Source organism: Aquarana catesbeiana, linkage group LG10, assembly GCF_042186555.1.
Source record: "Aquarana catesbeiana isolate 2022-GZ linkage group LG10, ASM4218655v1, whole genome shotgun sequence".
In the NCBI taxonomy this organism is placed as follows: Eukaryota; Metazoa; Chordata; class Amphibia; order Anura; family Ranidae; genus Aquarana; species Aquarana catesbeiana.
In genome coordinates this window covers 81,332,402-81,357,356 of record NC_133333.1, presented here as the reverse complement: position 1 = coordinate 81,357,356, position 24,955 = coordinate 81,332,402, and the positions used below count along the sequence as shown (strand labels likewise).

Sequence of the window (24,955 nt, the reverse complement as noted above, 5' to 3'; positions counted from 1 at the left end):
ATCAATGAAGGAGAAAAATGACCTGTTTGCAAAATTTTATAACAAACTATGAAACATGATTTTCTTTTTCAAAATGTTCCATCTTTTTTTGTTTGTTGAGCAAAAAATAAAAATCCCAGCTGTGATTAAATACCACCAAAACAAAGCTCTATTTGTGGGAAAAAAATGATTCAAATTTCATTTGGGTACAGTGTTGTATGACCGCGCAATTGTCATTCAAAGTGCATCAGCGCTGAAAGCTGAAAATTGGTCTGGGCAGGAGGGGGGGTTTAAGTGCCCAGTAAGCAAGTGGTTAAGAGACCTTATAAACTGGTGACTGGGAGAGATTCATGGCCATTCATTACTTGAATTAGATAATATAGTAACACAAGAGATTAAGCTACGTCAAGGCCAACACTTTATAAACTTGATTTAGCTTCAAATTAGCATAATATAGAGCATTTGTCAACTAATGTCACCATTTGGGAGATTTCTCCTAATTTTATGTCTATTTATTGGGTGTCAAAAAGAACAGGTACTGGGGGGGTGGGGGGATTCTCCCAAAACAGACACAAGCAGCAATGAAATAACGTTTTAGATTAATTTTATAAAGGGGAACTCTCATAACTTCAGCCATTATTTTATTGTTGTCTGTCTCCCCATTATTTCCTCTCAATTCCTGCCCCAGTGACAGTTGTCATACAGAGCAGGAAGACTGGAGAAATATCCTCTATGGGAGCATAGACAATATATAGTGGAGGTAAGCCAAAAAAACACCTCTATGCCTACAGTGTAAACATGGTCGATAATACAGTAGAGGAAAAGCTATCCAAACAGACTATCTATAAATGTATCCTCAGGATATCATTTTTAAGATTAAATTGATAAACATTCTTTTTTAGAAAGAAATGTACCCTTATTTTCTTTTGAATTATCTTCTTTGAATGATCCTTTCTTTCCTCCTTTTATGGGGATATTGATCTTTCCTTGTTCTTCATCACTACCTTGCCCATTTCCACTTTTACCTCCAGATTGTGAATGACCTAATATATTTAGAAAATATTATGAAATGGTAGTAAAGAGTTCAACTCCTCTTCAATGAGCAAATACGACTAAAATGCTATGTTCAGATATTGCCTAAATTTAACGCCAAGCCTCCTTCCTCCCTCTGCCCCAAAATATTTATTTTTGTTTGACCCTGCTTCTGTAGTGAGAAAAAGCTTTTATTACTGTTTGAGACATAATCATCAGGTTTGTAAAATATTTGCAGAGGCAGGTGCTAGGAGGTCAATTTCTGTTGGCTCAGTCATACCCCTAGAACTACAACCTGCAATAGCCCTTTCCTCACAAACAATACATGGGCTGGCTTATGGGAGCAGCAGCATTGTTTTACTGAGAAAGCAATCAATGTATACATCTATAGTAGGAAACAAATATGTGTGGGACTGTTCACAAGGCAGGACTGACAACACTGCTTATGATTTGAGTTCAGCAAACTAACTGTATTGGTGACCCAAATATGAAGTTAGACGCTTATTGCATTTCTGGTAGATCAGCAGTTTTTTCATGTTTTCTTTGTGTTGGGTTTTGAAGGAATAAAACCTGGGGAAAATGTGCATGTATTGGAGAGATGTACAACTTACAGCATTTACATATTGTTTATAAACAGTATATATATATATATATATATATATATATATATATATATATATATAGTTTTTTTCATGAACAAGCATGAAAAAACCTATGCCATTGCCGAAAAAGAGTGTCTCGCTATTAAATGGGCCTTAAACTCCCTGAATTATTACTTGTTGGGGAGGTCATTTAAGCTGGTCACCAACCATGCTCCCCTAAAGTGGATGTGTGACAACAGGGAGAAAAATGCACGCATGACAAGATGGTTCCTGGCTTTACAGCCCTTTAAGTTTACAGCAGAGCATAGGCTGGGCAAGCTCCAAAACAATGCAGATGCCTTCTCCCGCACGCGCTGTATGCTTGGGACAATTGCTCAGCCGCAGGGGCTTGAGCAGAGGGGGAGGATATGTGACGGTATGAGAGGTGAGGTCATCGATAATCGGTATATTTCACCTCACATTCCTTCTATTGTAAGGTAGAACCCCCGACCCAGGTTTGTCCAGCCTCTGTGGCAGGCTTGGTTCCGGTCCAGGTGTTGTGGTCCACTTGAGTCCATGCTCTGGTGGACTTTAAATGACCAGGAAGAGAGCACAGCAGGGCTCTGGCCTGAGACTCAGAAGGGAAACTGAAAGAGAGGAGCTCTGTTTGATTGGATTGAAAAAGAAGGTTTGCTTTACCATATGTTTTGTGGGTGACGGGGACCAGCCCCACACCGCATAGAGAGCAGTCTACTGTTTAGTTTAGCGCTGGATGGCAAGGATTTACTTTAATATTTTTGTTTATTTTTATGACTTTGCAAACCACTTGTAAATAAAGCTGGCAACTGCCTGCACGCTGGCCTTCATTTTCGAGAAAAGGTGATCCCCACGAGCTAATCTCCCACAATATATATATAATTTTGCTCTGACATACACTTTAAGAGACCCTATAAACTGGTGACTGGAGAGAGATTTGTGACATTTATTACTTGAATTAGATAATATAGTAACACAAGAGATTAACCTATGTCAAGGCCAACACTATATAAACTTGTTTTAGCTTCGAATTAGAATAATATAGAGCATTTGTCAAGTAGTGTCACCATTTGGGAGATTTCTCCTAATCCTATGTATATTTATTGGTTGTCAAACGGAACAGGAACTGAGGGGAAATTCTTCCAAAACAGACACAAGCAGCAATGAAATAATGATTTAGATTAATTTTATAAAGGGGAACCCTCATAACCTCAGTCAGTATTTTATTGTTGTCTGTCTGCCCATTATTTCCTCTCAATTCCTGCCCCGGTGACAGTTGTCATACGGAGCAGGAAGACTGGAGAAATATCCTCTATGGGGGAATAAACAGTATTTAGTTGATGTAAGCCAAAAACACCTCCATGCATACAGTGTAAACATGGTCCATAATACAGTAGAGGAAAAGATATCCAAACAGATTATCTATAAATGTATCCTCACGATATTCATTTAAAGATGAAATTGATAAACATTCTTTTTAGAAAAAATGTACCCTTAGTTTCTTGTGAATTATCTTCTTCGAATGACCCTTTCTTTCCTCCTTTAATGCGGATATTGATCTTTCCTTGCTCTTCGTCACTACCTTGCCCATTTCCACTTTTACCTCCAGATTGTGGATGACCTAATGTATTATGAAGATATTATGAAATTATAGTAAAGAGTTCAATGCCTCTTCAATGAGCGAATACAACAAATATGCTATGTTCAGATATTGCCTAAATTTAACCCCAAATCTCTTTCCTCCCTCTCCCCCTCTATAGCATGTCCCAGAATTTTTATTTTATTTTTTTGACCCTGCTTCTGTAGTGAGAAAAAGCTTTTATTACTGTTTGAGACATTTTCTGCAGGTTTGTAAAATATTTGTAGAGGAAGCTGCTAGGAGGTCAATTTCTGTTGGCTCAGTCATGCCCCTAGAACTACAACGTTCAAGAGCCCTTTCCTTACAAACCATACATGGTCTGGCTTATGGGAGTCCAGGCAGCAGCATTGTTTTTCTGAGAAAGCAATCAATGTATACATCCATAGTAGGAAACAAGTATATGTGGGACAATTCACAAGGCAGAGTTGACAACACTGCTTAGGATTTGAGTTCAGCAAATGAACTGTATTGGTAGCCCAAACAGGAAGTTAGATGCTTATTGCATTTCTGTTAGATTAAATGTTTTTTCATGTTGTCTTTGTATTGGGATTTGAAGCAAACAACACTGTGGAAAATGTCCATGTATTGTTGGAGAGATGTACACCTTACAGCATTTACATATACATACTGTTTATGAACATATATATATATATATATATATATATATATATATAATTTTGCTCTGATAAACTGGTGACTGTGAGAGATTCATGGCCATTCATTACTTGAATTAGATAATATAGTAACACAAGAGATTAAGCTACGTCAAGGCCAACACTGTATAAACTTGATTTCGCTTCAAATTAGCATAATATAGAGCATTTGTCAACTAATGTCACCCCCATCAGTGCCACCCATCAGTGGTACCTATCAGTGCTCATCAGTGCCACTTATCCGTGCCACCCATCCGTGCCACCCATCAGTGCCACCCATCAGCGCCCATCAGTGGCCATCAGTGCCGCCTTATCTGTGCCCATCAGTACCGCCTTATCTGTCCCAATCAGTGCCACCTTAACTGTGCCTATCCGTGCCCATCAGTGCAGCCTATCAGTACCCACCAGTGCCGCTTCATCAGCGCATATCAATGAAGGAGAAAAATGACCTGTTTGCAAAATTTTATAACAAACTATGAAACATGATTTTCTTTTTCAAAATGTTCCATCTTTTTTTGTTTGTTGAGCAAAAAATAAAAATCCCAGCTGTGATTAAATACCACCAAAACAAAGCTCTATTTGTGGGAAAAAAATGATTCAAATTTCATTTGGGTACAGTGTTGTATGACCGCGCAATTGTCATTCAAAGTGCATCAGCGCTGAAAGCTGAAAATTGGTCTGGGCAGGAGGGGGGGTTTAAGTGCCCAGTAAGCAAGTGGTTAAGAGACCTTATAAACTGGTGACTGGGAGAGATTCATGGCCATTCATTACTTGAATTAGATAATATAGTAACACAAGAGATTAAGCTACGTCAAGGCCAACACTTTATAAACTTGATTTAGCTTCAAATTAGCATAATATAGAGCATTTGTCAACTAATGTCACCATTTGGGAGATTTCTCCTAATTTTATGTCTATTTATTGGGTGTCAAAAAGAACAGGTACTGGGGGGGTGGGGGGATTCTCCCAAAACAGACACAAGCAGCAATGAAATAACGTTTTAGATTAATTTTATAAAGGGGAACTCTCATAACTTCAGTCATTATTTTATTGTTGTCTGTCTCCCCATTATTTCCTCTCAATTCCTGCCCCAGTGACAGTTGTCATACAGAGCAGGAAGACTGGAGAAATATCCTCTATGGGAGCATAGACAATATATAGTGGAGGTAAGCCAAAAAAACACCTCTATGCCTACAGTGTAAACATGGTCGATAATACAGTAGAGGAAAAGCTATCCAAACAGACTATCTATAAATGTATCCTCAGGATATCATTTTTAAGATTAAATTGATAAACATTCTTTTTTAGAAAGAAATGTACCCTTATTTTCTTTTGAATTATCTTCTTTGAATGATCCTTTCTTTCCTCCTTTTATGCGGATATTGATCTTTCCTTGTTCTTCATCACTACCTTGCCCATTTCCACTTTTACCTCCAGATTGTGAATGACCTAATATATTTAGAAAATATTATGAAATGGTAGTAAAGAGTTCAACTCCTCTTCAATGAGCGAATACGACTAAAATGCTATGTTCAGATATTGCCTAAATTTAACGCCCAGCCTCCTTCCTCCCTCTGCCCCAAAATATTTATTTTTGTTTGACCCTGCTTCTGTAGTGAGAAAAAGCTTTTTATTACTGTTTGAGACATAATCGTCAGGTTTGTAAAATATTTGCAGAGGCAGGTGCTAGGAGGTCAATTTCTGTTGGCTCAGTCATACCCCTAGAACTACAACCTGCAATAGCCCTTTCCTCACAAACAATACATGGGCTGGCTTATGGGAGCAGCAGCATTGTTTTGCTGAGAAAGCAATCAATGTATACATCTATAGTAGGAAACAAATATGTGTGGGACTGTTCACAAGACAGGACTGACAACACTGCTTATGATTTGAGTTCAGCAAACTAACTGTATTGGTGACCCAAATATGAAGTTAGACGCTTATTGCATTTCTGGTAGATCAGCAGTTTTTTCATGTTTTCTTTGTGTTGGGTTTTGAAGGAATAAAACCTGGGGAAAATGTGCATGTATTGGAGAGATGTACAACTTACAGCATTTACATATTGTTTATAAACAGTATATATATATATATATATATATATATATATATATATATAGTTTTTTTCATGAACAAGCATGAAAAAACCTATGCCATTGCCGAAAAAGAGTGTCTCGCTATTAAATGGGCCTTAAACTCCCTGAATTATTACTTGTTGGGGAGGTCATTTAAGCTGGTCACCAACCATGCTCCCCTAAAGTGGATGTGTGACAACAGGGAGAAAAATGCACGCATGACAAGATGGTTCCTGGCTTTACAGCCCTTTAAGTTTACAGCAGAGCATAGGCTGGACAAGCTCCAAAACAATGCAGATGCCTTCTCCCGCACGCGCTGTATGCTTGGGACAATTGCTCAGCCGCAGGGGCTTGAGCAGAGGGGGAGGATATGTGACGGTATGAGAGGTGAGGTCATCGATAATCGGTATATTTCACCTCACATTCCTTCTATTGTAAGGTAGAACCCCCGACCCAGGTTTGTCCAGCCTCTGTGGCAGGCTTGGTTCCGGTCCAGGTGTTGTGGTCCACTTGAGTCCATGCTCTGGTGGACTTTAAATGACCAGGAAGAGAGCACAGCAGGGCTCTGGCCTGAGACTCAGAAGGGAAACTGAAAGAGAGGAGCTCTGTTTGATTGGATTGAAAAAGAAGGTTTGCTTTACCATATGTTTTGTGGGTGACGGGGACCAGCCCCACACCGCATAGAGAGCAGTCTACTGTTTAGTTTAGCGCCGGATGGCAAGGATTTACTTTAATATTTTTGTTTATTTTCATGACTTTGCAAACCACTTGTAAATAAAGCTGGCAACTGCCTGCACGCTGGCCTTCATTTTCGAGAAAAGGTGATCCCCACGAGCTAATCTCCCACAATATATATATAATTTTGCTCTGACATACACTTTAAGAGACCCTATAAACTGGTGACTGGAGAGAGATTTGTGACATTTATTACTTGAATTAGATAATATAGTAACACAAGAGATTAACCTATGTCAAGGCCAACACTATATAAACTTGTTTTAGCTTCGAATTAGAATAATATAGAGCATTTGTCAAGTAGTGTCACCATTTGGGAGATTTCTCCTAATCCTATGTATATTTATTGGTTGTCAAACGGAACAGGAACTGAGGGGAAATTCTTCTAAAACAGACACAAGCAGCAATGAAATAATGATTTAGATTAATTTTATAAAGGGGAACCCTCATAACCTCAGTCAGTATTTTATTGTTGTCTGTCTTCCCATTATTTCCTCTCCATTCCTGCCCCAGTGACAGTTGTCATACGGAGCAGGAAGACTGGAGAAATATCCTCTATGGGGGAATAAACAGTATTTAGTTGATGTAAGCCAAAAACACCTCCATGCATACAGTGTAAACATGGTCCATAATACAGTAGAGGAAAAGATATCCAAACAGATTATCTATAAATGTATCCTCACAATATTCATTTAAAGATGAAATTGATAAACATTCTTTTTAGAAAAAATGTACCCTTAGTTTCTTGTGAATTATCTTCTTCGAATGACCCTTTCTTTCCTCCTTTAATGCGGATATTGATCTTTCCTTGCTCTTCGTCACTACCTTGCCCATTTCCACTTTTACCTCCAGATTGTGGATGACCTAATATATTATGAAGATATTATGAAATTATAGTAAAGAGTTTAATGCCTCTTCAATGAGCGAATACAACAAATATGCTATGTTCAGATATTGCCTAAATTTAACCCCAAATCTCCTTCCTCCCTCTCCCCCTCTATAGCATGTCCCAGAATTTTTATTTTATTTTTTTGACCCTGCTTCTGTAGTGAGAAAAAGCTTTTATTACTGTTTGAGACATTTTCTGCAGGTTTGTAAAATATTTGTAGAGGAAGCTGCTAGGAGGTCAATTTCTGTTGGCTCAGTCATGCCCCTAGAACTACAACGTTCAAGAGCCCTTTCCTTACAAACAATACATGGGCTGGCTTATGGGAGTCCAGGCAGCAGCATTGTTTTTCTGAGAAAGCAATCAATGTATACATCCATAGTAGGAAACAAGTATGTGTGGGACAGTTCACAAGGCAGAGTTGACAACACTGCTTAGGATTTGAGTTCAGCAAATGAACTGTATTGGTAGCCCAAACAGGAAGTTAGATGCTTATTGCATTTCTGTTAGATTAAATGTTTTTTCATGTTGTCTTTGTATTGGGATTTGAAGCAAACAACACTGTGGAAAATGTCCATGTATTGTTGGAGAGATGTATACACCTTACAGCATTTACATATACATACTGTTTATGAACATATATATATATAAATATATATATATATATATATTTTTTTTTTTTTTTGCTCTGATAAACTGGTGACTGTGAGAGATTCATGGCCATTCATTACTTGAATTAGATAATATAGTAACACAAGAGATTAAGCTACGTCAAGGCCAACACTATATAAACTTGATTTCGCTTCAAATTAGCATAATATAGAGCATTTGTCAACTAATGTCCCCCCCATCAGTGCCACCCATCAGTGGTACCTATCAGTGCCCATCAGTGCCACTTATCCGTGCCACCCATCCGTGCCACCCATCAGTGCCACCCATCAGCGCCCATCAGTGGCCATCAGTGCCGCCTTATCTGTGCCCATCAGTACCGCCTTATCTGTCCCCATCAGTGCCGCCTTAACTGTGCCTATCCGTGCCCATCAGTGCAGCCTATCAGTACCCACCAGTGCCGCTTCATCAGCGCATATCAATGAAGGAGAAAAATGACCTGTTTGCAAAATTTTATAACAAACTATGAAACATGATTTTCTTTTTCAAAATGTTCCATCTTTTTTTGTTTGTTGAGCAAAAAATAAAAATCCCAGCTGTGATTAAATACCACCAAAACAAAGCTCTATTTGTGGGAAAAAAATGATACAAATTTCATTTGGGTACAGTGTTGTATGACCGCGCAATTGTCATTCAAAGTGCATCAGCGCTGAAAGCTGAAAATTGGTCTGGGCAGGAGGGGGGTTTAAGTGCCCAGTAAGCAAGTGGTTAAGAGACCTTATAAACTGGTGACTGGGAGAGATTCATGGCCATTTATTACTTGAATTAGATAATATAGTAACACAAGAGATTAAGCTACGTCAAGGCCAACACTTTATAAACTTGATTTAGCTTCAAATTAGCATAATATAGAGCATTTGTCAACTAATGTCACCATTTGGGAGATTTCTCCTAATCTTATGTCTATTTATTGGGTGTCAAAAAGAACAGGTACTTGGGGGGGGGGGAGATTTTCCCAAAACAGACACAAGCAGCAATGAAATAATGTTTTAGATTAATTTTATAAAGGGGAACTCTCATAACTTCAGTCATTATTTTATTGTTGTCTGTCTCCCCATTATTTCCTCTCAATTCCTGCCCCAGTGACAGTTGTCATACAGAGCAGGAAGACTGGAGAAATATCCTCTATGGGAGCATAGACAATATATAGTGGAGGTAAGCCAAAAAAACACCTCTATGCCTACAGTGTAAACATGGTCGATAATACAGTAGAGGAAAAGCTATCCAAACAGACTATCTATAAATGTATCCTCAGGATATCATTTTTAAGATTAAATTGATAAACATTCTTTTTTAGAAAGAAATGTACCCTTATTTTCTTTTGAATTATCTTCTTTGAATGATCCTTTCTTTATTCCTTTTATGCGAATATTGATCTTTCCTTGTTCTTCATCACTACCTTGCCCATTTCCACTTTTACCTTCAGATTGTGAATGACCTAATATATTTAGAAAATATTATGAAATGGTAGTAAAGAGTTCAACTCCTCTTCAATGAGCGAATACGACTAAAATGCTATGTTCAGATATTGCCTAAATTTAACGCCAAGCCTCCTTCCTCCCTCTGCCCCAAAATATTTATTTTTGTTTGACCCTGCTTCTGTAGTGAGAAAAAGCTTTTATTACTGTTTGAGACATAATCGTCAGGTTTGTAAAATATTTGCAGAGGCAGGTGCTAGGAGGTCAATTTCTGTTGGCTCAGTCATACCCCTAGAACTACAACCTTCAATAGCCCTTTCCTCACATACAATACATGGGCTGGCTTATGGGAGCAGCAGCATTGTTTTGCTGAGAAAGCAATCAATGTATACATCTATAGTAGGAAACAAATATGTGTGGGACTGTTCACAAGGCAGGACTGACAACACTGCTTATGATTTGAGTTCAGCAAACTAACTGTATTGGTGACCCAAATATGAAGTTAGACGCTTATTGCATTTCTGGTAGATCAGCAGTTTTTTCATGTTTTCTTTGTGTTGGGTTTTGAAGGAATAAAACCTGGGGAAAATGTGCATGTATTGGAGAGATGTACAACTTACAGCATTTAAATATTGTTTATAAACAGTATATATATATATATATATATATATATATATATATATATATATATATATATATATATATATATATATATATAGTTTTTTTTCATGAACAAGCATGAAAAAACCTATGCCATTGCCGAAAAAGAGTGTCTCGCTATTAAATGGGCCTTAAACTCCCTGAATTATTACTTGTTGGGGAGGTCATTTAAGCTGGTCACCAACCATGCTCCCCTAAAGTGGATGTGTGACAACAGGGAGAAAAATGCCCGCATGACATGATGGTTCCTGGCTTTACAGCCCTTTAAAGGGGTTGTAAAGGTAATTTTTTTTTTTTTTTTTAAATAACAAACATGTTATACTTACCTTCACTGTGCAGCTCGTTCTGCACAGAGTGGCCCCGAACCTGGTCTTCTGGGGTCCCTCGGCGGCTGTTTCAGCTCCTCCCCGCAAGCATTAACCACCTTAATGTGAGCTCCCTCGCATGGTGGTTAGTGCTTGCGGGCGCGCTCCCGTGATACAGCCGGCGGCTATAGCCGCTCACTGTATCACTCGGCCCTGCCCCCCAGCGCGCCGCGTCATTGGATGTGATTGACAGCAGCGCGAGCCAATGGCTGCGCTGCTTCCAATCCATCCACTGTAGCCAATCAGCGGCCAGGGTGAGCGGAGGAATAGATGTCGGGAACGCGAAGCTGACTTTCCAGGCGTCAGGTAAGTAAAACGGGGGGGCTGGGGGCGGCGGTATTGTCAGAAGTTTTTTCACCTTAATGCATAGAATGCATTAAGGTGAAAAAATTTTTACCTTTACAACCCCTTTAAGTTTACAGCAGAGCATAGGCTGGGCAAGCTCCAAAACAATGCAGATGCCTTCTCCCGCACGCGCTGTATGCTTGGGACAATTGCTCAGCCGCAGGGGCTTGAGCAGAGGGGGAGGATATGTGACGGTATGAGAGGTGAGGTCATCGATAATCGGTATATTTCACCTCACATTCCTTCTATTGTAAGGTAGAACCCCCGACCCAGGTTTGTCCAGCCTCTGTGGCAGGCTTGGTTCCGGTCCAGGTGTTGTGGTCCACTTGAGTCCATGCTCTGGTGGACTTTAAATGACCAGGAAGAGAGCACAGCAGGGCTCTGGCCTGAGACTCAGAAGGGAAACTGAAAGAGAGGAGCTCTGTTTGATTGGATTGAAAAAGAAGGCTTGCTTTACCATATGTTTTGTGGGTGACGGGGACCAGCCCCACACCGCATAGAGAGCAGTCTACTGTTTAGTTTAGCGCCGGATGGCAAGGATTTACTTTAATATTTTTGTTTATTTTTATGACTTTGCAAACCACTTGTAAATAAAGCTGGCAACTGCCTGCACGCTGGCCTTCATTTTCGAGAAAAGGTGATCCCCACGAGCTAATCTCCCACAATATATATATAATTTTGCTCTGACATACACTTTAAGAGACCCTATAAACTGGTGACTGGAGAGAGATTTGTGACATTTATTACTTGAATTAGATAATATAGTAACACAAGAGATTAACCTATGTCAAGGCCAACACTATATAAACTTGTTTTAGCTTCGAATTGGAATAATATAGAGCATTTGTCAAGTAGTGTCACCATTTGGGAGATTTCTCCTAATCCTATGTATATTTATTGGTTGTCAAACGGAACAGGAACTGAGGGGAAATTCTTCCAAAACAGACACAAGCAGCAATGAAATAATGATTTAGATTAATTTTATAAAGGGGAACCCTCATAACCTCAGTCAGTATTTTATTGTTGTCTGTCTTCCCATTATTTCCTCTCAACTCCTGCCCCGGTGACAGTTGTCATACGGAGCAGGAAGACTGGAGAAATATCCTCTATGGGGGAATAAACAGTATTTAGTTGATGTAAGCCAAAAACACCTCCATGCATACAGTGTAAACATGGTCCATAATACAGTAGAGGAAAAGATATCCAAACAGATTATCTATAAATGTATCCTCACGATATTCATTTAAAGATGAAATTGATAAACATTCTTTTTAGAAAAAATGTACCCTTAGTTTCTTGTGAATTATCTTCTTCGAATGACCCTTTCTTTCCTCCTTTAATGCGGATATTGATCTTTCCTTGCTCTTCGTCACTACCTTGCCCATTTCCACTTTTACCTCCAGATTGTGGATGACCTAATATATTATGAAGATATTATGAAATTATAGTAAAGAGTTCAATGCCTCTTCAATGAGCGAATACAACAAATATGCTATGTTCAGATATTGCCTAAATTTAACCCCAAATCTCCTTCCTCCCTCTCCCCTTCTATAGCATGTCCCAGAATTTTTATTTTATTTTTTTGACCCTGCTTCTGTAGTGAGAAAAAGCTTTTATTACTGTTTGAGACATTTTCTGCAGGTTTGTAAAATATTTGTAGAGGAAGCTGCTAGGAGGTCAATTTCTGTTGGCTCAGTCATGCCCCTAGAACTACAACGTTCAAGAGCCCTTTCCTTACAAACAATACATGGGCTGGCTTATGGGAGTCCAGGCAGCAGCATTGTTTTTCTGAGAAAGCAATCAATGTATACATCCATAGTAGGAAACAAGTATGTGTGGGACAGTTCACAAGGCAGAGTTGACAACACTGCTTAGGATTTGAGTTCAGCAAATGAACTGTATTGGTAGCCCAAACAGGAAGTTAGATGCTTATTGCATTTCTGTTAGATTAAATGTTTTTTCATGTTGTCTTTGTATTGGGATTTGAAGCAAACAACACTGTGGAAAATGTCCATGTATTGTTGGAGAGATGTACACTTTACAGCATTTACATATACATACTGTTTATGAACATATATATATATATATATATATATATATATATATATATATATATATATATAATTTTGCTCTGATAAACTGGTGACTGTGAGAGATTCATGGCCATTCATTACTTGAATTAGATAATATAGTAACACAAGAGATTAAGCTACATCAAGGCCAACACTATATAAACTTGATTTCGCTTCAAATTAGCATAATATAGAGCATTTGTCAACTAATGTCACCCCCATCAGTGCCACCCATCAGTGGTACCTATCAGTGCCCATCAGTGCCACTTATCCGTGCCACCCATCAGTGCCACCCATCAGCACCCATCAGTGGCCATCAGTGCCGCCTTATCTGTGCCCATCAGTACCACCTTATCTGTCCCCATCAGTGCCACCTTAACTGTGCCTATCAGTTCCGCCTTAACTGTGCCTATCCGTGCCCATCAGTGTAGCCTATCAGTACCCACCAGTGCCGCTTCATCAGCGCATATCAATGAAGGAGAAAAATGACCTGTTTGCAAAATTTTATAACAAACTATGAAACATGATTTTCTTTTTCAAAATGTTCCATCTTTTTTTGTTTGTTGAGCAAAAAATAAAAATCCCAGCTGTGATTAAATACCACCAAAACAAAGCTCTATTTGTGGGAAAAAATGATACAAATTTCATTTGGGTACAGTGTTGTATGACCGCGCAATTGTCATTCAAAGTGCGTCAGCGCTGAAAGCTGAAAATTGGTCTGGGCAGGAGGGGGGTTTAAGTGCCCAGTAAGCAAGTGGTTAAGAGACCTTATAAACTGGTGACTGGGAGAGATTCATGGCCATTCATTACTTGAAGTAGATAATATAGTAACACAAGAGATTAAGCTACGTCAAGGCCAACACTTTATAAACTTGATTTAGCTTCAAATTAGCATAATATAGAGCATTTGTCAACTAATGTCACCATTTGGGAGATTTCTCCTAATCTTATGTCTATTTATTGGGTGTCAAAAAGAACAGGTACTGGGGGGGGTGGGGGGATTCTCCCAAAACAGACACAAGCAGCAATGAAATAATGTTTTAGATTAATTTTATAAAGGGGAACCCTAATAACTTCAGTCATTATTTTATTGTTGTCTGTCTCATCATTATTTCCTCTCAATTCCTGCCCCAGTGACAGTTGTCATACAGAGCAGGAAGACTGGAGAAATATCCTCTATGGGGGCATAGACAGTATATAGTGGAGGTAATCCAAAAACATTAGACTTACTCTGGAGTTTTAAGTACTACCTGGGGCTTCATTAGAGGGATTTACTCCCACTTTCTGCAATGCTGACTATTGTTTCAGCACACTGGAAAAAAAGGAAAATTTGCAACAGGGACACAGACAGAAATTAAAATATGGGGTTCTAACTTTTCCCTACTCTACTAAACAAAAGCATGTTTATTTCGGTCGTTGTTGTTGTTAGAGAGTTACACTTATTTCCTGTTGGGTGAAATCTTGTCAGTAGGACAAGAAGTAGGGGGAAATCTATCTAATGGACTCCTAATGAGCAATAAAATCTTGACAGGCGTCCCAGCTCTTTCCTACTCTATCCAAACTAGCAAATAGTTTTTGACATCACATACATTTCAAAATCTAATAGATGTTCCAATCATTTGCCAAAATAGCCAAAACTTAAACAAAGTAAACGTTTGGCTAGAGCTAGACTTTCAGTTAACTTCCTATAGCATCTGCGAGAATCAGTGGAAGATATTTAAGTAGCTGGTAGCCACAAATGAGATCACTGCTTTGTTTTTTTAACTTGCATTAGAAAAACATTTGGAAATTGCTTGTAATAGCAAACACCTGCATGCATACAGTGTAATACACGGTCCATATTAAAGTAAAGGAAAAGCTATCCAAACAGATTATTTATAAATTTATCTCCACAATATTAATTTTAAGATGAAATTGATAAACATTAATTGTAGAAAAAATGTACCCTTATTTTCTTTTGAATTACCTTCCTCTATTGACCCTTTCTGTCCTCCTTTTATGCGAATATTGATCTTTCCTTGCTCTTCGTCACTACCTTGCCCATTTCCACTTTTACCTCCAGATTGCGGATGACCTAATATATTTAGAAGATATTATGAAATTATAGTAAAGAGTTCAAAGCCTCTTCAATGAGCGAATATGACTAAAAGGCTATGTTCAGATATTGCCTAAGTTTAACCCCAAACCTCCTTCCTCTCACTCCCCCTCTATAGCATGTCCCAGAATATTTTCTTTTTATTTGATAATGCTTCTGTAGTGAGAAAAAGCTTGTATTACTGTTTGAGACATAATCGCCAGGTTTGTAAAATATTTGCAAAGGCAGCTGCTATGAGGTCAATTTCTGTTGGCTCAGCCGTGCCCCTAGAACTACAACTTCCAATAGCCCTTTCCTTACAAACAATACATGGCAGGAGCATTGTTTTGCTGAGAAGGCAGTCAATGTGTACATCTTTAGTAGGAAACAGATATGTGTGGGATAGTCCACAAGGCAGGGTTGACCACACTACTTAGAATTTGAGTTCAGCAAATGAACCGTATTGGTAGCCCAAACAGGAAGTTAGAAGCTTATTGCATTTCTGGTAGATCAACAGTTTTTTCATGTTGTCTTTGTGTTGGGTTTTGAAGGAATAAAACCTGGGGAAAATGTGCATGTATTGGAGAGATGTACAACTTACAGCATTTACATATACATACTGTTTATAAATAGTGTTTATATTTTTATATATATATATATATATATATATATATATATATATATATATATATATATATATATATATATATATATATATAATTTTGCTCTGACATACACTTTACGAGATCTTATAAACTGGTGACTGGGAGAGATTTGTGGGCATTTATTACTTGAATTAGATAATATAGTAACACATGAGATTAAGCTACATCAAGGCCAACACTATATAAACTTGTTTTAGTTTCAAATTAGAATAATATAGAGCATTTGTCAACTAATGTCACCATTTGGGAGATTTCTCCAGAAGACTGGAGAAATATCCTCTATGGGATTTAGTATAACAGGATTCAGTAGTAACAGTATTTAGTTGATGTAAGCCAAAAACACCTCCATGCATACAGTGTAAAAATGGTCCAAAATACAGTAGAGGAAAAGCTATCCAAACTGATTATCTATAAATGTATCCTCACGATATTAATTTAAAGATGAAATTGGTAAACATTCTTTTTAGAAAAAATGTACCCTTATTTTCTTTTGAATTATCTTCTTCGAATGACCCTTTCTTTCCTCCTTTAATGCGGATATTGATCTTTCCTTGCAGCATTTACAGATACATACTGTTTATAAACATATATATATATATATATATATATATATATATATATATATATATATATATATATATATATATATATATGTGTATATATAAAATTTTGCTCTGACATACAATTTAACCTCTTCAGATCCACGCTGTTGCCAAATGACGGCAACAGCACGGACCTACGTTGCCGGGACTACGTTTATTGACATCGTCCCTTGCACAAGTGGTCTGCGCACCCCCTGCAGGGTTTGCGCGGTGCGCTCGGTGATCAGCGAGTCTATGAGACTCGCCTGATTACAGATCAGAGTAAGGGTCGGTCCCGACCCCTTACCACATGATCAGCTGTCAGCCAATGACAGCTGATCATGTGATGTAAACAGAGCCGGTAATCGGCTATCGGCTATTTTTTCTCCTCGCGCTGACAGCGTGAGGAGGAAAAAAAAAATGATCACCAGCAGCCGTGAGAGGGACATCAGTCCTGATCACGGCAATCATCTGTGCCCCCTGCCAGTGACACCTAGCAATAGGCAGCAGTGCCACCTACCAGTGCCCACCAGCGTCACCCATTAGTGTTCACAGTGCCACCCATCAGTGCCCACAGTGCCACCAATCAGTGCCCATCGGTGTCACCTACCAGTGCCTATAAGTGCCCATCAGTGCCGCCCATCACTGCCTATCAGTGCCACCCATCAGTGCCCCCCATCAGTGCCCCCATCAGTGGTACCTGTCAGTGCCCATCAGTGCCACCTATCCGTGCCACCCATCTGTGCCACCCATCAGTGCCACCCATCAGTGGCCATCAGTGGCCATCAGTGCAGCCTTATCTGTGCCCATCAGTACCGCCTTATCTGTCCCCATCAGTGCCGCCTTAACTGTGCCTATCCGTGCCCATCAGTGCAGCCTATCAGTGCCCACCAGTGCCGCCTCATCAGCGCATATCAATGAAGGAGAAAAATGACCTGTTTGCAAAATCTTATAATAAACTATGAAACATGATTTTTTTTTTCAAAATTTTCCATTTTTTTGTTTGTTTAGCCAAAAATAAAAATCCCAGCTGTGATTAAATACCACCAAAAGAAAGCTCTACTTGTGGGAAAAAAAATTATAAAAATTTAATTTGGGTACAGTGTTGTATGACCGCGCAATTGTCATTCAAAGTGCGTCAGCGCTGAAAGCTGAAAATTGGTCTGGGCAGGAGGGGGGTTTAAGTGCCCAGTAAGCAAGTGGTTAAGAGACCTTATAAACTGGTGACTGGGAGAGATTCATGGCCATTCATTACTTGAATTAGATAATATAGTAACACAAGAGATTAAGCTACGTCAAGGCCAACACTTTATAAACTTGATTTAGCTTCAAATTAGCATAATATAGAGAATTTGTCAACTAATGTCACCATTTGGGAGATTTCTCCTAATCTTATGTCTATTTATTGGGTGTCAAAAAGAACAGGTACTGGGGGGGGGGGGGATTCTCCCAAAACAGGCACAAGCAGCAATGAAATAATGTTTTAGATTAATTTTATAAAGGGGAACCCTCATAACTTCAGTCATTATTTTATTGTTGTCTGTCTCCCCATTATTTCCTCTCAATTCCTGCCCCAGTGACAGTTGTCATACAGAGCAGGAAGACTGGAGAAATATCCTCTATGGGGGCATAGACAGTATATAGTGGAGGTAAGCCAAAAATATTAGACTTACTCTGGAGTTTTAAGTACTACCTGGGGCTTCATTAGAGGGATTTACTCCCACTTTCTGCAATGCTGACTATTGTTTCAGCACACTGGAAAAAAAGGAAAATTTGCAACAGGGACACAGACAGAAATTAAAATATTGGGTTCTAACTTTTCCCTACTCTACTAAACAAAAGCATGTTTATTTCGGTCGTTGTTGTCAGAGAGTTACACTTATTTCCTGTTGGGTGAAATCTTGTCAGTAGGACAAGAAGTAGGGGGAAATCTATCTAATGGACTCCTAATGAGCAATAAAATCTTGACAGGCGTCCCAGCTCTTTCCTACTCTATCCAAACTAGCAAATAGTTTTTGACATCACATACATTTCAAAATCTAATAGATGTTCCAATCATTTGCCAAAATAGCCAAAACTTAAACAAAGTAAACGTTTGGCTAGAGCTAGGCTTTAAGTTAACTTCCTATAGCATCTGTGAGAATCAGTGGAAGATATTTAAGTAGCTGATAGCCACAAATGAGATCACTGCTTTGTTTTTTTAACTTGCATTAGAAAAACATTTGGAAATTGCTTGTAATAGCAAACACCTGCATGCATACAGTGTAATACACGGTCCATATTAAAGTAAAGGAAAAGCTATCCAAACAGATTATTTATAAATTTATCTCCACGATATTAATTTTAAGATGAAATTGATAAACATTAATTGTAGAAAAAATGTACCCTTATTTTCTTTTGAATTACCTTCCTCGATTGACCCTTTCTGTTCTCCTTTTATGCGAATATTGATCTTTCCTTGCTCTTCGTCACTACCTTGCCCATTTCCACTTTTACCTCCAGATTGCGGATGACCTAATATATTTAGAAGATATTATGAAATTATAGTAAAGAGTTCAAAGCCTCTTCAATGAGCGAATATGACTAAAAGGCTATGTTCAGATATGGCCTAAGTTTAACCCCAAACCTCCTTCCTCTCACTCCCCCTCTATAGCATGTCCCAGAATATTTTCTTTTTATTTGATAATGCTTCTGTAGTGAGAAAAAGCTTGTATTACTGTTTGAGACATAATCGCCAGGTTTGTAAAATATTTGCAAAGGCAGCTGCTATGAGGTCAATTTCTGTTGGCTCAGCCGTGCCCCTAGAACTACAACTTCCAATAGCCCTTTCCTTACAAACAATACATGGCAGGAGCATTGTTTTGCTGAGAAGGCAGTCAATGTGTACATCTTTAGTAGGAAACAGATATGTGTGGGATAGTCCACAAGGCAGGGTTGACCACACTACTTAGAATTTGAGTTCAGCAAATGAACTGTATTGGTAGCCCAAACAGGAAGTTAGAAGCTTATTGCATTTCTGGTAGATCAACAGTTTTTTCATGTTGTCTTTGTGTTGGGTTTTGAAGGAATAAAACCTGGGGAAAATGTGCATGTATTGGAGAGATGTACAACTTACAGCATTTACATATACATACTGTTTATAAATAGTGTTTATATTTATATATATATATATATATATACAAATATATATATATATATACATATATATATATATATATATATATATATATATATATATATATAATTTTGCTCTGACATACACTTTACAAGATCTTATAAACTGGTGACTGGGAGAGATTTGTGGGCATTTATTACTTGAATTAGATAATATAGTAACACAAGAGATTAAGCTACATCAAGGCCAACACAATATAAACTTGTTTTAGTTTCAAATTAGAATAATATAGAGCATTTGTCAACTAATGTCACCATTTGGGAGATTTCTCCTAATCCTATGTTGATTTATTGGGTGTCAAACGGAACAGGAACTGAGGGGAAATTCTTCCAAAACAGACACAAGCAGCAATGAAATAATGTTTTAGATTAATTTTATAAAGGGGAACCCTCATAACCTCAGTCAGTATTTTATTGTTGTCTGTCTGCCCATTATTTCCTCTTAATTCCTGCCCCGGTGAAAGTTGTCATACGGAGCAGGAAGACTGGAGAAATATCCTCTATGGGGGAATAAACAGTATTTAGTTGATGTAAGCCAAAAACACCTCCATGCATACAGTGTAAAAATGGTCCATAATACAGTAGAGGAAAAGGTATCCAAACTGATTATCTATAAATGTATCCTCACGATATTCATTTAAAGATGAAATTGATAAACATTCTTTTTAGAAAAAATGTACCCTTATTTTCTTTTGAATGATCTTCTTTGAATGACCCTTTCATTCCTCCTTTAATGCGGATATTGATCTTCCCTTGCTCTTCGTTACTACCTTGCCCATTTCCACTTTTATCTCCAGAGTGCAGATGACCTAATATATTTAGAAGATATTATGAAATTATAGTAAAGAGTTCAATGCCTCTTCAGTGAGCGAATATGACTAAAATGCTATGTTCAGATATTGCCTAAATTTAACCCCAAATCTCCTTCCTCCCTCTATCCCTCTATAGCATGTCCCAGAATTTTTTGACCCTGCTTCTGTAGTGAGAAAAAGCTTTTATTACTGTTTGATACATTTTCTGCAGGTTTGTAAAATATTTGCAGAGGAAGCTGCTAGGAAGTCAATTTCTGTTGGCTCAGTCATGCTCCTAGAACTACAACCTTCAAGAGCCCTTTCCTTACAAACAATACATGGGCTGGCTTATGGGAGTCTAGGCAGCAGCATTGTTTTGCTAAAAAAGCAATCAATGTATGCATCCATAGTAGGAAACAAGTATGCGTGGGACAGTTCACAAGGCAGGGTTGACAACACTGCTTAGGATTTGAGTTCAGCGAATGAACTGTATTGTTAGCCCAAACAGGAAGTTAGAAGCTTATTGCATTTCTGTTAAATTACAAGTTTTTTTCATGTTGTCTTTGTGTTGGGATTTGAAGGAAACAACACTGTGGAAAATGTCCATGTATTGGAGAGATGTACACCTTACAGCATTTACATATACATACTGTTTATAAACATAGATATAGATGTATATATATATAATTTTGCTCTGACATACAATTTAAGAGACCTTATAACTTGAATGAGATAATATAGTAACACAAGAGATTAAGCTACGTCAAGGCCAACACTATATAAACTTGATGTAGCTTCAAATTAGCATAATATAGAGCATTTGTCAACTAATGTCACCATTTGGGAGAGTTCTCCTAATCCTATGTCGATTTATTGGGTGTCAAACAGAACAGGGACTGAGGGGAAATTCTCCCAAAACAGACACAAGCAGCAATGAAATAATGTTTTAGAATAATTTTATAAAGGGGAACCCTCATAACCTCAGTCATTATTTTATTGTTGTCTGTCTCCCCATTATTTCCTCTCAATTTCTGCCCTTGTGACAGTTGTCATACAGAGCAGGAAGACTGGAGAAATATCCTCTATGGGGGCATGTCCCAGAATATTTTCTTTTTATTTGACCCTGCTTCTGTAGTGAGAAAAAGCTTGTATTACTGTTTGAGACATAATCGCCAGATATGTGTGGGATAGTCCATAAGGCAGGGTTGACAACACTGCTTAGGATTTGAGTTCAGCAAATGAACTGTATTGGTAGCCCAAACAGGAAGTTAGAAGCTTATTGCATTTCTGGTAGAGCAACAGTTTTTTCATGCTGTCTTTGTGTTGGGGTTTGAAGGAATAAAACCTGGGGGAAATGTGCATTTATTGGAGAGAAGTACAACTCGTAGCATTTACTATGGTATACATATATTTGAAAATTATTAATTCCCGATGTACTGACTGACTATCTAATTTCTTGAGGCCCTAAAATACCAGAACAGTAAAAATGTCCCCCAAATGACCCTTTTTTTGAAATGTAGATAGTTCAAGTTATTTACTAAGAGGCATGGCAAATTTTTTGAAGCTATAAATTTTTTGTCACAATTTTTGGGAGAATTAAAAAATTAAATATAATTTTTTTTCACAATTTTATTTTCTTGTTTACATACAGTCACCATCAGCTTTTTCAAGCTTCAGCCTTTGAGAAAGCAGATTGGGCATAACGCATCAGGTGGACGTTAACAGCATGACGATGGGCACGGATCAATTGCCCTTTTGTTGGAAGGATTACTGGTATTGTCTGCTTATTTATATATATATATATATATATATATATATATATATATATATATATATATATATATACACACATATATAGTGTACAGTTGGAGTGTACAGCTGGATGTTTTTATTAGAATAAAAAGTTTTTCAGCAGACATTTTGCACTATTAGCTTCTACTTTTTATCCTGCATGAATATCCTATATGAATCTCTTTGCGTTGGGATGTGAAGACCGTTAGAATAGCACTGTGAATCTATGAAACCTATGAGTCTGACAAGCGTACATGACCTCCCATTTGTTTGAGGGGTCCACTGGATAATGTGAGCGCATGCCCTAAGGGGCTTTGGTGACAGTCACGTTGGTGTTTGGTTTGTGAAGATTTATGAAGATCTGTTCATCTATATGTGAGGGAATTGGAAATTTTATGGACTTTTGCATTTGATGAGATGGTTAATGTACATGCACATTTATGAATTAATATATTTTTGCACATATTTATATTTTGTTTATATATAGTTATATTTTTTATTTTTGATATAGAGGATTTATGAATATGTTGATATATTAGTCACAGAACTTTATTTATTTATATATTTATTTATTAGGTACATAGGATTTATGAATCTTTCTCATATTTTTTAGCACTTTATATGTCATATAGGTGTAGGGAATTGTTACAGGATTTTACACCTCAATATAAATACAAATGTATATTTTTATGCACATGGAAGGAATTAGAGCGCTTTGTATATATATATATATATATATATATATATATATATATACAGTATCTCACAAAAGTGAGTACTGCTCTCACATTTTTGTAAATATTTTATTATATCTTTTCATGTGACAACACTGAAGAAATGGCACTTTGCTGTAAAGTAGTGAGTGTACAGCTTGTATATTAGTGTAAATTTGCTGTCCCCTCAAAATAACTCAACACACAGCCATTAATGTCTAAACCACTCGCAACAAAAGTGAGTACACCCCTAAGTGAAAAAGTCCAAATTGGGCCAAATTAGCCATTTTCCCTGCCCAGTGTCATGTGACTCCTGAGTGTTACAAGGTCTCATGTGTGAATGGGGAGCAGGTGTGTTAAATTTGGTGTTATCGCTCTCACTAAGTGTCATATTGTAGTGATGTAAACATGCAACGCTAGCTAGGGTTACTGCTACTTTAATATCAAAGAGGGATTTTATCCAGTAACAGCTTTTTTAAGTTCTACATACCTTCATCCTCTTCAGATGAGTCCTTGATCCTTCCCTGACTGTTAATGCCCACCTTTCCTTGCTTCTCTTGGTTACCACGTCCAAAACCCAGATTAAGTTGCCCTGTACAAAATAATTCAGATTTAAAATAATAACACTGATTTTCATAAATTCTTATCTCAACAGTGAGTGAGATTTAGTGTAACAGATGAAGTTACAGGTTAGCAAAATAAACAGTAAAACAGTCTACTACATAAAACATAGTTACATAGTTAGTAAGGTTGAATAAAGACACCAGTCCATCCAGTTCAACCTGAGTGAGTGTCTACAATTGTCCCTATGCCTGTACATTGTGTCTCATTAAGATGCTCATCTATTATATCATTATTTATTTAGGTACCCATATAGCGCCGTCAATTTACACAGCGCTCCACACATACATCGCACACTCACATCGGTTTCTACCCTCAAGGAGCGTATGAAACGTTGTTGAAATGTTGAAATGAAATGTTGTCTAAATATCTGATAAACTAGGCCAAGATAAACAACTCAAGTCTTAAACACTATGCTTTGAACATGTAGACATGCATTGCTAGCCCAATCTAATTCTGATTTGATTATAATAAATGAGGTTAAGATACAGATATACATCAATATCTTATATACATTTTAAAATACTTTTTTCTTCATGTGATGGTTCATTGAATTTACCCTGCAAGTTTTTGCCTACTTTTCCTTTATCCTCATGACTGTCAAGCCCTAAGCAAAACCACCACCCAGCTTGAAAGTACCTGTATGAATTAGATAACTCTAAAACTGAAATGTCTAACTTGTTAGACATTCGTTTAACAAGTTATTTTATATAAAAGTAATTGTGATCAAAAAAATGAATTGTAAAGGTTATTGCAGCAGGTCACTGAAGCATCAGAACAATAGACAGAAGACAGAAGAAAAAGCGGAGCTGAATGCACATTTGTAAAGCAAAGCGCCGTTTTTTTTTTTAAACTAATATAGATACACCTAAGATGGTGATTTTTAAACCACAGCCCTTTTCCTTCCTTTACTCTCTCTATATCCCAGAATTCTCTTTTAATTAGTAAATGTCTCAATTCTGTCCCTTATATTTTCCAGCTTTTGTAGTTTAATGTATTTTACATCTTTATTAGACCATATCCAGCATGCATTTTTGCAGCAGCAAATCACTTGTTATAACCAGCAAGCAATAGAGCAATATTGCTGGAGGGGAATGTAGAGTAGTGCTGTGGTCTAATTCACTTATGCTAGGGTACCTGTAAAGAAGAGCAATTTCCGTAATCTATTCAGGTGCAAACAAAAATACGTTTATTTCTTTGCATGTGACTGGGTATTCTTTGCCAGTTGAATTTTTACCACATTCACTAACCTAATGGAAATTTCTCTTGCAAAGTGCACAGCCAATTTGACCTTAGTAAATCAACCCCATTGATTTAGTTATATTGAGTAGTTTTATAAAAAAAAAGTATTAATGAACAGTAATGCCCCATACACACGGTCGGACATTGATCGGACATTCCGA

At 37.6% G+C, this 24,955-nt stretch overlaps 1 protein-coding gene across 13 annotated transcripts in view; it reads right to left on the bottom strand.

Annotated features, from left to right (window-relative positions):
* Nucleotides 1-24,955, bottom strand: part of LOC141110752 (uncharacterized) — a 263,647-nt gene that overhangs the window by 166,358 nt on the left and 72,334 nt on the right. For 4 of the 13 annotated variants that reach the window (XM_073602320.1, XM_073602329.1, XM_073602321.1 and 1 more), the window contains exons 12-21: nucleotides 23,422-23,523; nucleotides 20,317-20,445; nucleotides 18,848-18,976; nucleotides 15,088-15,216; nucleotides 12,357-12,485; nucleotides 9,592-9,720; nucleotides 7,463-7,591; nucleotides 5,241-5,369; nucleotides 3,121-3,249; nucleotides 894-1,022 (exon numbers count right to left, since the gene is read on the bottom strand). In XM_073602320.1, the coding sequence (XP_073458421.1) occupies nucleotides 894-1,022; nucleotides 3,121-3,249; nucleotides 5,241-5,369; nucleotides 7,463-7,591; nucleotides 9,592-9,720; nucleotides 12,357-12,485; nucleotides 15,088-15,216; nucleotides 18,848-18,976; nucleotides 20,317-20,445; nucleotides 23,422-23,523 (1,263 nt within the window). The remainder of the gene's footprint in view (nucleotides 1-893; nucleotides 1,023-3,120; nucleotides 3,250-5,240; nucleotides 5,370-7,462; nucleotides 7,592-9,591; nucleotides 9,721-12,356; nucleotides 12,486-15,087; nucleotides 15,217-18,847; nucleotides 18,977-20,316; nucleotides 20,446-23,421; nucleotides 23,524-24,955) is intronic. The other 9 variants (XM_073602323.1, XM_073602322.1, XM_073602325.1 and 6 more) reach the window with 9 other exon arrangements.